The 15,000-nt window shown below is 41.4% G+C and overlaps 1 protein-coding gene and 1 long non-coding RNA gene across 3 annotated transcripts in view; both read left to right on the plus strand.

Annotated features, from left to right (window-relative positions):
- Positions 1 to 6,497: 6,497 nt before the first annotated feature.
- Positions 6,498 to 15,000, plus strand: part of LOC117469466 (tropomyosin alpha-4 chain-like) — a 16,174-nt gene continuing 7,671 nt past the window's right edge. Inside the window, exons 1-4 of one of the 2 annotated variants that reach the window (XM_034113879.1) lie at positions 6,498 to 6,730; positions 7,806 to 7,952; positions 8,686 to 8,819; positions 10,380 to 10,497. In XM_034113879.1, coding sequence (XP_033969770.1) covers positions 7,815 to 7,952; positions 8,686 to 8,819; positions 10,380 to 10,497 — 390 coding nt within the window. In that variant the 5' untranslated portion in view covers positions 6,498 to 6,730; positions 7,806 to 7,814. The remainder of the gene's footprint in view (positions 6,731 to 7,805; positions 7,953 to 8,685; positions 8,820 to 10,379; positions 10,498 to 15,000) is intronic. The other variant, XM_034113880.1, reaches the window with a different exon arrangement.
- Positions 13,894 to 15,000, plus strand: part of LOC117469469 — a 2,316-nt gene continuing 1,209 nt past the window's right edge. The window contains exons 1-2 of the long non-coding RNA XR_004554596.1: positions 13,894 to 14,007; positions 14,130 to 14,168. This is a non-coding gene — a long non-coding RNA (uncharacterized LOC117469469). The remainder of the gene's footprint in view (positions 14,008 to 14,129; positions 14,169 to 15,000) is intronic.

The raw sequence follows: 15,000 nt of genomic DNA on the forward strand, positions 1-15,000 counted from the left end.
AGTTACTTTAGAGAAAGGTAATCCCTCCTCACTGTACTACTGATTACTCCTGTTGAAAGTACTAGTTACACTGCTAGTTACTTTAGAGAAAGGTAATCCCTCACTGTACTACTGAGTTACTCCTGTTGAAGTAAGTAGTTACACTGCTAGTTACTTTAGAGAAGGTAATCCCTCACTGTACTACTGAGTTACTCCTGCTGAAAGTAACTAGTTACACTGCTAGTTACTTTAGAGAAAGGTAATCCCTCACTGTACTACTGAGTTACGCCTGCTGAAAGTAACTAGTTCACTGCTAGTTACTTTAGAGAATAATCCCTCACTGTACTGAGTTACTCCTGTTAAAGTAACTCGTTACACTGCTAGTTACTTTAGAGAACGGTAATCCCTCACTGTACTGAGTTACTCCTGCTGAAGTAACTAGTTACACTGCTAGTTACTTTAGAGAAAGGTAATCCCTCACTGTACTGAGTTACTCTCCTGCTGAAAGTAACTAGTTACACTGCTAGTTACTTTAGAGAACAGTAATCCCTCACTGTACTGAGTTACTCCTGCTGAAAGTAACTAGTTACACTGCTAGTTACTTTAGAGAAAGGTAATCCCTCACTGTACTACTGAGTTACTCCTGCTGAAAGTAACTAGTTACACTGCTAGTTACTTTAGAGAAAGGTAATCCCTCACTGTACTGAGTTACTCCTGCTGAAAGTAACTCGTTACACTGCTAGTTACTTTAGAGAAAGGTAATCCCTCACTGTACTGAGTTACTCCTGTTGAAAGTAACTAGTTACACTGCTAGTTACTTTAGAGAAAGGTAATCCCTCACTGTACTACTGAGTTACTCCTGTGAAAGTAACTAGTTACACTGCTAGTTACTTTAGAGAACAGTAATCCCTCACTGTACTGAGTTACTCCTGCTGAAAGTAACTCGTTACACTGCTAGTTACTTTAGAGAAAGGTAATCCCTCACTGTACTACTGAGTTACTCCTGTTGAAAGTAACTAGTTACACTGCTAGTTACTTTAGAGAAAGGTAATCCCTCACTGTACTGAGTTACTCCTGTTGAAAGTAACTAGTTACACTGCTAGTTACTTTAGAGAAAGGTAATCCCTCACTGTACTACTGAGTTACTCCTGTTTGAAAGTAACTAGTTACACTGCTAGTTACTTTAGAGAAAGGTAATCCCTCACTGTACTACTGAGTTACTCCTGTTGAAAGTAACTAGTTACACTGCTAGTTACTTTAGAGAACAGTAATCCCTCACTGTACTGAGTTACTCCTGCTGAAAGTAACTAGTTACACTGCTAGTTACTTTAGAGAAAGGTAATCCCTCACTGTACTACTGAGTTACTCCTGTTGAAAGTAACTAGTTACACTGCTAGTTACTTTAGAGAAAGGTAATCCCTCACTGTACTGAGTTACTCCTGTTGAAAGTAACTAGTTACACTGCTAGTTACTTTAGAGAAAGGTAATCCCTCACTGTACTGAGTTACTCCTGTTGAAAGTAACTAGTTACACTGCTAGTTACTTTAGAGAAAGGTAAATCCCTCACTGTAACTGAGTTACTCCTGTTGAAAGTAACTAGTTACACTGCTAGTTACTTTAGAGAAAGGTAATCCCTCACTGTACTACTGAGTTACTCCTGCTGAAAGTAACTAGTTACACTGCTAGTTACTTTAGAGAAAGGTAATCCCTCACTGTACTGAGTTACTCCTGCTGAAAGTAACTAGTTACACTGCTAGTTACTTTAGAGAAAGGTAATCCCTCACTGTACTACTGAGTTACTCCTGTTGAAAGTAACTAGTTACACTGCTAGTTACTTTAGAGAAAGGTAATCCCTCACTGTACTGAGTTACTCCTGCTGAAAGTAACTAGTTACACTGCTAGTTACTTTAGAGAAAGGTAATCCCTCACTGTACTGAGTTACTCCTGTTGAAAGTAACTAGTTACACTGCTAGTTACTTTAGAGAAAGGTAATCCCTCACTGTACTGAGTACTCCTGTTGAAAGTAACTAGTTACACTGCTAGTTACTTTAGAGAAAGGTAATCCCTCACTGTACTACTGAGTTACTCCTGCTGAAAGTAACTAGTTACACTGCTAGTTACTTTAGAGAAAGGTAATCCCTCACTGTACTGAGTTACTCCTGTTGAAAGTAACTAGTTACACTGCTAGTTACTTTAGAGAAAGGTAATCCCTCACTGTACTGAGTTACTCCTGCTGAAAGTAACTAGTTACACTGCTAGTTACTTTAGAGAAAGGTAATCCCTCACTGTACTGAGTTACTCCTGCTTGAAAGTAACTAGTTACACTGCTAGTTACTTTAGAGAAAGGTAATCCCTCACTGTACTGAGTTACTCCTGCTGAAAGTAACTAGTTACACTGCTAGTTACTTTAGAGAAAGGTAATCCCTCACTGTACTGAGTTACTCCTGTTGAAAGTAACTAGTTACACTGCTAGTTACTTTAGAGAAAGGTAATCCCTCACTGTACTACTGAGTTACTCCTGTTGAAAGTAACTCGTTACACTGCTAGTTACTTTAGAGAAAGGTAATCCCTCACTGTACTACTGAGTTACTCCTGCTGAAAGTAACTAGTTACACTGCTAGTTACTTTAGAGAAAGGTAATCCCTCACTGTACTACTGAGTTACTCCTGTTGAAAGTAACTAGTTACACTGCTAGTTACTTTAGAGAAAGGTAATCCCTCACTGTACTGAGTTACTCCTGCTGAAAGTAACTCGTTACACTGCTAGTTACTTTAGAGAAAGGTAATCCCTCACTGTACTACTGAGTTACTCCTGCTGAAAGTAACTAGTTACACTGCTAGTTACTTTAGAGAAAGGTAATCCCTCACTGTACTACTGAGTTACTCCTGTTGAAAGTAACTCGTTACACTGCTAGTTACTTTAGAGAAAGGTAATCCCTCACTGTACTACTGAGTTACTCCTGCTGAAAGTAACTAGTTACACTGCTAGTTACTTTAGAGAAAGGTAATCCCTCACTGTACTACTGAGTTACTCCTGCTGAAAGTAACTAGTTACACTGCTAGTTACTTTAGAGAAAGGTAATCCCTCACTGTACTGAGTTACTCCTGTTGAAAGTAACTAGTTACACTGCTAGTTACTTGAGAAAGGTAATCCCTCACTGTATTACTGAGTTACTCCTGTTGAAAGTAACTCGTTACACTGCTAGTTACTTTAGAGAAAGGTAATCCCTCACTGTACTACTGAGTTACTCCTGCTGAAAGTAACTCGTTACACTGCTAGTTACTTTAGAGAAAGGTAATCCCTCACGGTACTACTGAGTTACTCCTGCTGAAAGTAACTAGTTACACTGCTAGTTACTTTAGAGAAAGGTAATCCCTCACTGTACTGAGTTACTCCTGTTGAAAGTAACTAGTTACACTGCTAGTTACTTTAGAGAAAGGTAATCCCTCACTGTACTACTGAGTTACTCCTGTTGAAAGTAACTAGTTACACTGCTAGTTACTTTAGAGAAAGGTAATCCCTCACTGTACTACTGAGTTACTCCTGTTGAAAGTAAGTAGTTACACTGCTAGTTACTTTAGAGAAAGGTAATCCCTCACTGTACTACTGAGTTACTCCTGTTGAAAGTAACTAGTTACACTGCTAGTTACTTTAGAGAAAGGTAATCCCTCACTGTACTACTGAGTTACTCCTGCTGAAAGTAACTAGTTACACTGCTAGTTACTTTAGAGAAAGGTAATCCCTCACTGTACTGAGTTACTCCTGTTGAAAGTAACTCGTTACACTGCTAGTTACTTTAGAGAACGGTAATCCCTCACTGTACTGAGTTACTCCTGCTGAAAGTAACTAGTTACACTGCTAGTTACTTTAGAGAAAGGTAATCCCTCACTGTACTGAGTTACTCCTGCTGAAAGTAACTAGTTACACTGCTAGTTACTTTAGAGAACAGTAATCCCTCACTGTACTGAGTTACTCCTGCTGAAAGTAACTAGTTACACTGCTAGTTACTTTAGAGAAAGGTAATCCCTCACTGTACTACTGAGTTACTCCTGCTGAAAGTAACTAGTTACACTGCTAGTTACTTTAGAGAACAGTAATCCCTCACTGTACTGAGTTACTCCTGCTGAAAGTAACTCGTTACAGTGCTAGTTACTTTAGAGAAAGGTAATCCCTCACTGTACTGAGTTACTCCTGTTGAAAGTAACTAGTTACACTGCTAGTTACTTTAGAGAAAGGTAATCCCTCACTGTACTACTGAGTTACTCCTGTTGAAAGTAACTAGTTACACTGCTAGTTACTTTAGAGAACAGTAATCCCTCACTGTACTGAGTTACTCCTGCTGAAAGTAACTCGTTACAGTGCTAGTTACTTTAGAGAAAGGTAATCCCTCACTGTACTACTGAGTTACTCCTGTTGAAAGTAACTAGTTACACTGCTAGTTACTTTAGAGAAAGGTAATCCCTCACTGTACTGAGTTACTCCTGTTGAAAGTAACTCGTTACACTGCTAGTTACTTTAGAGAAAGGTAATCCCTCACTGTACTACTGAGTTACTCCTGTTGAAAGTAACTAGTTACACTGCTAGTTACTTTAGAGAAAGGTAATCCCTCACTGTACTGAGTTACTCCTGTTGAAAGTAACTCGTTACACTGCTAGTTACTTTAGAGAAAGGTAATCCCTCACTGTACTACTGAGTTACTCCTGTTGAAAGTAACTAGTTACACTGCTAGTTACTTTAGAGAAAGGTAATCCCTCACTGTACTGAGTTACTCCTGTTGAAAGTAACTAGTTACACTGCTAGTTACTTTAGAGAAAGGTAATCCCTCACTGTACTGAGTTACTCCTGTTGAAAGTAACTAGTTACACTGCTAGTTACTTTAGAGAAAGGTAATCCCTCACTGTACTACTGAGTTACTCCTGTTGAAAGTAACTAGTTACACTGCTAGTTACTTTAGAGAAAGGTAATCCCTCACTGTACTACTGAGTTACTCCTGCTGAAAGTAACTAGTTACACTGCTAGTTACTTTAGAGAAAGGTAATCCCTCACTGTACTGAGTTACTCCTGCTGAAAGTAACTAGTTACACTGCTAGTTACTTTAGAGAAAGGTAATCCCTCACTGTACTGAGTTACTCCTGCTGAAAGTAACTAGTTACACTGCTAGTTACTTTAGAGAAAGGTAATCCCTCACTGTACTGAGTTACTCCTGTTGAAAGTAACTAGTTACACTGCTAGTTACTTTAGAGAAAGGTAATCCCTCACTGTACTGAGTAACTCCTGTTGAAAGTAACTAGTTACACTGCTAGTTACTTTAGAGAAAGGTAATCCCTCACTGTACTGAGTTACTCCTGCTGAAAGTAACTAGTTATACTGCTAGTTACTTTAGAGAAAGGTAATCCCTCACTGTACTGAGTTACTCCTGTTGAAAGTAACTAGTTACACTGCTAGTTACTTTAGAGAAAGGTAATCCCTCACTGTACTGAGTTACTCCTGCTGAAAGTAACTAGTTACACTGCTAGTTACTTTAGAGAAAGGTAATCCCTCACTGTACTGAGTTACTCCTGCTGAAAGTAACTAGTTACACTGCTAGTTACTTTAGAGAAAGGTAATCCCTCACTGTACTGAGTTACTCCTGCTGAAAGTAACTAGTTACACTGCTAGTTACTTTAGAGAAAGGTAATCCCTCACTGTACTGAGTTACTCCTGCTGAAAGTAACTCGTTACACTGCTAGTTACTTTAGAGAAAGGTAATCCCTCACTGTACTACTGAGTTACTCCTGCTGAAAGTAACTAGTTACACTGCTAGTTACTTTAGAGAAAGGTAATCCCTCACTGTACTGAGTTTCTCCTGCTGAAAGTAACTAGTTACACTGCTAGTTACTTTAGAGAAAGGTAATCCCTCACTGTACTGAGTTACTCCTGTTGAAAGTAACTAGTTACACTGCTAGTTACTTTAGAGAAAGGTAATCCCTCACTGTACTGAGTTACTCCTGCTGAAAGTAACTAGTTACACTGCTAGTTACTTTAGAGAAAGGTAATCCCTCACTGTACTGAGTTACTCCTGTTGAAAGTAAGTAGTTACACTGCTAGTTACTTTAGAGAAAGGTAATCCCTCACTGTACTGAGTTACTCCTGCTGAAAGTAACTAGTTACATTAGCGCAGTGAACTGATTTACTCAAACCGTATTTCTCATGAAGGATGTGAGGTCTGGAGGCATCCCGCTGAACAGGCTTTTATAGGACGGAGAAGATGAAGGGTCCAGGAAGGGAATGGAGCGCTACAGGGTTTCAGGGATTGGAGATCATTCAAGATGAAGGCTTTATTGTCGTACAGTGTATGGACATCTGAAAGCTCCTCCAATGCAACAGATCATAGGAAATGAGATAAACAACTGCAGGTGCAAAGGGCTTTATTTAATATCGTTTTTATTTGATTTTGAATGTGAGGAAATATCAATCGTGATGTGACTCCATCTCAGTAGGGGGCAGCATGCACCCTACCCCTACCAATAGAAGAAGAAGAAGAAGTCATAAATCAGTAGAAGACGAAGGAAAAGGAGAAGGAGAAGTGTTCTGGAGCTGTTTGAGGAAAGGGACCAGAACCAGGCCAGAACCAGGCCAGAACCAGGACCAGGACCAGAACCAGGAGTACCACACACCCAGAGCTGTCTAACCCTCACCCTGTTTGTAGAGCTGCTGCTAACGGCTAGCTGCTGTCAGGAGGATCAGCTGTTTCTCCTTCAGACTCAGACAGGTGAGTCTCTCAGGTACACTCAGAAAGTGTGTAACTGTGTGAGACACTGTAACACACTGCTACACACTGTAACACACTGCTACACATTGTTACACACTGCTACACACTGCTACACACTGTTACACACTGCTACACACTGACAGACTACTCCCTCACTCTGTCTGCTGATGCTAACAGCTAACGGGCTGAACCGGGCGGTGTCCGCTGTTAGCATCAGGAGCTAACAGGCTGAACGGGGCGGTGTCCGCTGTTAGCATCAGGAGCTAACAGGCTAATGACAACAACACTGAGGAAAATAAACACAGCAGTAAAGTAACGAAGTAAAGTAACGAAGTAAGACAATACTAAAGTACATGTAAAGCACATTTAGTACATACATATATTACGTTTTATTGACTATATCTAAGTTATTTAACTCTATTTGTTTAAAAAGGATAGCAGTGGTTTCTTGAACATAATAATCACTATATTATTTTTACATTTTTATTCCCATTTAAACGTTTTTGAGACGTTAAACTTGAGAGTTTATTTCTGTCGCTGGCCTCCTTATAACAACAACAACAACAACAATAATATTTCAGCTCATTTAATAATTTAACTGATCACGTAATTCAATTTGATTAATGACACTACAAATATATATATATATATATATATATATATATATATATATATATATATATATATATATATATATATATATATATAGAGAGATAAGATAAGAAGTACTTTATTGATCCCAATGTGGGAAATGTTTGCGTTGCAGCACAAAAAGCACTGTACAAATTAAAATAAATAAACAAGAAAGTAGCAAATATACATGTTAAATTAACAAGGTATTATGTACATACATATATGACAGATGGAATATTAAATATAGAACAGATGATATGAATGTAAAATGTGTGGTTTTATTCCAAGAGAAGCTATAGCTTCAGAGGGGGTCATTGCAGTGGGCAGGAACGACTTCCTGTATCGATGTGTGTGTATATATGTATATATGTATATATATATATATATATATATATATATATATATGTGTATATTGTGATGGTGGTGTGCGCTGCTCCCGCAGTAGAAGAAGATGACGAGTGGAGGACTGAACAGCATTGAGGCCGTGAAGAAGAAGATCAAAGTCCTGCAGGAGCAGGCAGAGGAGGCGGACGATCGAGCAGCTAAACTACAGAAAGAGGGGGAGAGAGAGAGGAGGAGCAGGGAGGAGGTACACACACACACACACACACACACACACACACACACACACACACACACACACACACACACCAGGGTTGCCCCTAGGATTTTTTCTTGCCGGTCAAATATCCGGAAATAATTAATTTTACCGGAGAAATGTGAAATGTACCGGTCATGTTTCAATATGAATTGTGTAGCAGAGTTTCCGTTAGCAGGTAATCACCGGACTCTGAGCGGAGACGCTGATGTTTAAAACTCAGTTAATGGGAGTCATTTTTATATTGCTTCAGTTTATAATCGAAAAGTTCAGATTCATTTTTCAATAAATGATTCAACAAACAACATAATTATTACATTCAAACAAACTACTTGTAGATGAAGGTGTGTGTGTGTGTGTGTGTGTGTGTGTGTGTGTGTGTGTGTGTGTGTGTGTGTGTGTGTGTGTGTGTGTGTGTGTGTGTGTGTGTGTGTGTGTGTGTGTGTGTGTGTGTGTGTGTGTGTGTGTGTGTGTGTGTGTGTGTGTGTGTGTGTGTGTGTGTGTGTGTGTGTGTGTGTGTGTGTGTGTGTGTGTGTGTGTGTGTGTGTGTGTGTGTGTGTGTGTGTGTGTGTGTGTGTGTGTGTGTGTGTGTGTGTGTGTGTGTGGTGTGTGTGTGTGTGTGTGTGTGTGTGTGTGTGTGTGTGTGGTGTGGTGTGTGTGTGTTGTGTGTGTGTGTGTGTGTTTGTGTGTGTGTGTGTGTGTGTGTGTGTGTGTGTGTGTGTAGCTCCAGGAGGAGGTGTCCTCCCTCAGCAGGAAGCTGGCTCTGGGAGAGGAGGACCTGGAGAGAGTTCAGGAGAGACTGGAGACGACTCTGAGGAAACTGGAGGAGACGGAGAAGACCGCTGACGAGAGCGAGAGGTGAGACACCTATCTGTCTCTCTGTACCTGTCTGTCTCTCTGTACCTGTCTGTCTCTCTGTACCTGTCTGTCTCTCTGTACCTGTCTGTCTCTCTGTACCTGTCTCTCACCTGTCTCTCTCTCTGTACCTGTCTGTCTCTCACCTGTCTCTCTCTCTGTACCTGTCTGTCTCTCACCTGTCTCTCACCTGTCTCTCTGTACCTGTCTCTCACCTGTCTCTCTCTCTGTACCTGTCTGTCTCTCACCTGTCTCTCTGTACCTGTCTGTCTCTCTGTACCTGTCTCTCACCTGTCTCTCTGTACCTGTCTCTCACCTGTCTGTCCCTCACCTGTCTCTCTGTACCTGTCTCTCTGTACCTGTCTCTCTGTACCTGTCTCTCACCTGTCTCTCACCTGTCTCTCTGTACCTGTCTGTCTCTCACCTGTCTCTCACCTGTCTCTCTGTACCTGTCTCTCACCTGTCTGTCTCTCTGTACCTGTCTGTCTCTCACCTGTCTGTCCCTCACCTGTCTCTCTGTACCTGTCTCTCACCTGTCTCTCTCTCTGTACCTGTCTGTCTCTCACCTGTCTCTCAACTGTCTGTCTCTCACCTGTCTGTCTCTCTGTACCTGTCTCTCACCTGTCTCTCTCTCTGTCTCTCACCTGTCTCTCACCTGTCTCTCACCTGTCTCTCTGTACCTGTCTGTCTCTCACCTGTCTCTCACCTGTCTCTCTGTACCTGTCTCTCACCTGTCTCTCTCTCTGTACCTGTCTCTCACCTGTCTCTCTCTCTGTACCTGTCTGTCTCTCACCTGTCTGTCCCTCACCTGTCTCTCTGTACCTGTCTCTCACCTGTCTCTCTCTCTGTACCTGTCTGTCTCTCACCTGTCTCTCAACTGTCTGTCTCTCACCTGTCTGTCTCTCACCTGTCTCTCTGTACCTGTCTCTCACCTGTCTGTCTCTCACCTGTCTGTCCCTCACCTGTCTCTCTGTACCTGTCTCTCACCTGTCTCTCTCTCTGTACCTGTCTGTCTCTCACCTGTCTCTCAACTGTCTGTCTCTCACCTGTCTGTCTCTCACCTGTCTCTCTGTACCTGTCTGTCTCTCACCTGTCTCTCAACTGTCTGTCTCTCACCTGTCTGTCTCTCACCTGTCTCTCTGTACCTGTCTCTCACCTGTCTCTCTCTCTGTACCTGTCTGTCTCTCACCTGTCTCTCTCTCTGTACCTGTCTGTCTCTCACCTGTCTGTCCCTCACCTGTCTCTCTGTACCTGTCTCTCACCTGTCTCTCTGTACCTGTCTCTCACCTGTCTCTCTCTCTGTACCTGTCTGTCTCTCACCTGTCTCTCAACTGTCTGTCTCTCACCTGTCTGTCCCTCACCTGTCTCTCTGTACCTGTCTGTCTCTCACCTGTCTGTCCCTCACCTGTCTCTCAACTGTCTGTCTCTCACCTGTCTGTCCCTCACCTGTCTCTCTGTACCTGTCTGTCTCTCAACTGTCTGTCTCTCACCTGTCTGTCTCTCACCTGTCTCTCTGTACCTGTCTGTCTCTCACCTGTCTGTCCCTCACCTGTCTCTCTTCAGAGGGATGAAGGTGATAGAGAACCGGGCTTTGAAGGACGAGGAGAAGATGGAGTTTCTGGAGGTTCAGCTGAGAGAAGCTAAACAGATCGCTGAGGAGGCGGACCGCAAGTACGAGGAGGTACTAATACACACATACTAATACACACATATATATATATATATACAAGTACGAGGAGGTACTAATACACACATACTAATACACACATATATATATATATATACAAGTACGAGGAGGTACTAATACACACATACTAATACACACATATATATATATATATATATATATACAAGTACGAGGAGGTACTAATACACACATACTAATACACACATATATATATATATATATATATATATATATATAAGTACGAGGAAGTACTAATACACACATATATATATATATATATATATACAAGTACGAGGAAGTACTAATACACACATACTAATACACACATATATATATATATACAAGTACGAGGAAGTACTAATACACGCCAGAAATACAAGTACGAGGAGGTACTAATACACACATACTAATACACATCAGAAATACAAGTACCAGGAGGTACTAATACACACATACTAATACACACATATATATATATACAAGTACGAGGAGGTACTAATACACACATACTAATACACACATATATATATATATACAAGTACGAGGAGGTACTAATACACACATACTAATACACACATATATATATATATATATATATATATACAAGTACGAGGAGGTACTAATACACACATACTAATACACACATATATATATATATATATATATATATATATACAAGTACGAGGAAGTACTAATACACACATATATATATATATATACAAGTACGAGGAAGTACTAATACACACATACTAATACACACATATATATATATATATACAAGTACGAGGAAGTACTAATACACGCCAGAAATACAAGTACGAGGAGGTACTAATACACACATACTAATACACATCAGAAATACAAGTACCAGGAGGTACTAATACACACATACTAATACACACATATATATATATATATATATATATATACAAGTACGAGGAAGTACTAATACACACATACTAATACACATTACATGACATTGCATTTAGCTGAGGCTTTTATCCAGAGAGACACAATAAGTGCATTCGACCAGGAAGATACAAACTTGAAGAAAACAGAATCATATAAGTACATCAGGTTTCATAGAGCCAACACATTTCAAGTGCTGCTCAACTGGCTTTAGATAAGTCCTTTGTTAGTATATAAGTGCTTTGTTAGTATGTAAGTGCTTTGTTAGTATATAAGTGCTCTGTTAGTATATAAGTGCTTTGTTAGTATATAAGTGCTTTGTTAGTATATAAGTGCTTTGTTAGTATATAAGTGCTTTGTTAGTATATAAGTGCTTTGTTAGTATACAAGTGCTTTGTTAGTATACAAGTGCTCTGTTAGTATACAAGTGCTCTGTTAGTATATAAGTGCTCTGTTAGTATATAAGTGCTCTGTTAGTATATAAGTGCTCTGTTAGTATATAAGTGCTCTGTTAGTATATAAGTGCTCTGTTAGTATATAAGTGCTCTGTTAGTATATAAGTGCTCTGTTAGTATATAAGTGCTCTGTTAGTATATAAGTGCTCTGTTAGTATATAAGTGCTTTGTTAGTATATAAGTGCTCTGTTAGTATATAAGTGCTCTGTTAGTATATAAGTGCTTTGTTAGTATATAAGTGCTCTGTTAGTATAGAAGTGCTTTGTTAGTGATTCTATCGCTCGAAGTGGAGTGGAAAGAGATGAGTCTTCAGTCTGAAGAAGATGTGTGAGCTTTCTGCTGTCCTGATGTCAATGGGGAGCTCATTCCACCATGTTGGAGCCAGGATAGCAAACCCACGTGTTTTTGCTGATGGGAACTTGGGTCCCCCTCGCAGTGCGGGTGCAGCGAGCCGTTTGGCTGATGCAGAGCGGAGTGCACGTGCTGGGGTGTACAGTTTAACCATGTCCTGGATGTAGGAAGGGCCAGATCCATTCACAGCATGGTGCGCTAGTACCAGTGTCTTGAAGTGGATTCTAGCAGTTACTGGAAGCCAGTGAAGGGAGCGGAGGAGCGGCGTGGTGTGGGAACATTTAGGAAGGTTGAAGACCAGACGAGCCGCTGCATTCTGGATGAGCTGCAGAGGTGGGATGGCACATGCAGGTAGACCAGCCAGGAGGGAGCTGCAGTAGTCTAGGCGTGAGATGACGAGAGCCTGGACCAGAACCTGCTTTCTGGGTCAGGAGGGGACGTATCCTCCTGATGTTATAAAGAGTGTATCTGCAGCAGCGGGTTGTAGCAGCGATGTTTGCAGTGAAGGACAGGTTGTTATCTAGGGTCACACCCAGATTCCTTGCAGTCTGAGTCGGGGAAACAACAGAGGGGCCGATGTTGATTGTTAGATCAAGAGTGGGACAATCTTTTCCCTGAAGGAAAAACAGTTCAGTCTTGTCAAGGTTGAGCTTGAGGTGGTGAGCAGACATCCACTGAGAGATGTCTGCTAGACAAGCAGAGATGCGTGCCACGACCTGGGTCTCTGAGCGGGGAAAGGACAGAATGAATTGGGTGTCCTCAGCGTAGCAGTGGTATGAAAAACCATGCGGGCTAATAATAATAATAATAATAATAATAATGGGTTCCATTTATAAAGCACTTCATATTTGATTTCAAATCCCGAAGTGCTACAAGCAGTGAGCATGAACAGTATAAATAGACATTACACAACACGGTAGAATTAATAAAAAGCAATACAAAAATAAATAAAAGGTCTAGGCAAAGGCTCTTTTGAAGAGATGGGTTTTGAGGCCTTTTTTAAAAGCCTCCACAGTCTGTGGTGCTCTCATGTGGTCGGGGAGAGCGTTCCACAGACTGGGAGCAGCCGAGCAGAAGGCCCGGTCTCCCATGGTACGGAGCTTAGTCCTGGGGGGTTTGACTGGTCCGAGCGAGTTTGTGTACAAGGAGAAGAGGAGGGGACCAAGAACAGAGCCCTGAGGGACCCCTGTAGTTAATTGACAAGGGTCGGACTCGGACCCTCTCCAAGTTACCCTGTAGGTGCGGTCTTTGAGGTATGAGGTGAGGAGGGAAAGTGCAGAGCCTGACACTCCAAGTTCTTGGAGAGTGCGAAGGAGGATCTGATGATTCACCGTGTCGAATGCAGCAGACAGGTCCAACAGGATGATGACAGAGGAGAGGGAGGCTGCTTTAGCCGTGTGCAGTTCCTCAGAGACAGGAGGGCAGTTTCTGTGGAGTGACCTGCCTTGAAACCAGACTGGATCCAGAAGGTTGTTCTGATGGAGATAACAGGAGAGTTGTTTAAAGACAGGAACGGGAGGAGAGAGACAGGCCTGTAGTTTATAACATCAGACGGGTTGAGAGTGGGTTTCTTTAGGAGAGGGGTTTTTGTGTGTGATGTGTTTGATTGACAGGTGTATACTGTAGTGTGTGTGTGTGAGATGTTGTGTTTGATTGACAGGTGTATACTGTAGTGTGTGTGTGTGAGACGTTGTGTTTGATTGACAGGTGTATACTGTAGTGTGTGTGGGACGTTGTAATTGATTGACAGGTGTATACTGTAGTGTGTGACGTTGTGTTTGATTGACAGGTGTATACTGTAGTGTGTGTGGGACGTTGTAATTGATTGACAGGTGTATACTGTAGTGTGTGACGTGTTTGATTGACAAGTGTATACTGTAGTGTGTGTGGGACGTTGTAATTGATTGACAGGTGTATACTGTAGTGTGTGACGTTGTGTTTGATTGACAGGTGTATACTGTAGTGCAGGGGTACTCAAATACAAATCTTAAAGGTCAAAAAAAAATGTTCAATAAGACAAAGGTCCGTTTATTACGGTCATTCAAACTTTTAAACAATTGCAACAAGATTCTTAACACGAGGTTGCAAAAACAAAAAGTCTCTGTCTGCAGCAGTTTCCATTGTTCTTGTGTCTGTGCTTGATCTCTCAGAGTCGCAGTGTAAGAGCTGCACAGTTATGAGTAAAGGCAGCTGCACCCTCTTTCATTCAGCATTCCCATTATTGCTTTATAAATGTCTCGCCCCCTTGTGTGTCCACTGAGGTTCGTCAGGCCCAACACATCTTCAACAAACTCCCCCTTTGCCTCATCATCAAAACTCACAAACACCAGCAACTGAGCATTGTCAGTGGTGTCAGTGGACTCATCCACAGCTAAGGAAATGCACTGTGCATTTTGTATTCCATCACAAAGCTGATTCATCCAATCACCAGCCAGTATTTCTGTTCTTCTGGTTGCTGTGGAATCTGAGAGGGGGCTTTGCTTGATTTGACCTGTTATTTCCTCTTTTTGTTTGCCTTCAAACATGGTCTCCATCACTTCAGTCTTCTTTTATACTTCAGTTATTATCCAGTGGAGAGTCCTTACCTGCTGGCCTAGTTACATCAAAGTGGTTCCTTTCTGTTGTCTGGGCAGTGTAGTTTTACACACCGTCTGATTTGACTTTCTCAGGACTTCAAACTGTTTTTTGGGGGCAGACCCCCACAAAGACAAAATATATTTACACGCGTAAGGTCATCATCTTAACAGTGTGTATGGTCATCCGTGAGCAGAGCATCAAGTTG

The sequence above is a fragment of the Trematomus bernacchii genome, unplaced genomic scaffold (genome assembly GCF_902827165.1).
Source record: "Trematomus bernacchii unplaced genomic scaffold, fTreBer1.1, whole genome shotgun sequence".
Lineage (NCBI taxonomy): Eukaryota > Metazoa > Chordata > Actinopteri > Perciformes > Nototheniidae > Trematomus > Trematomus bernacchii.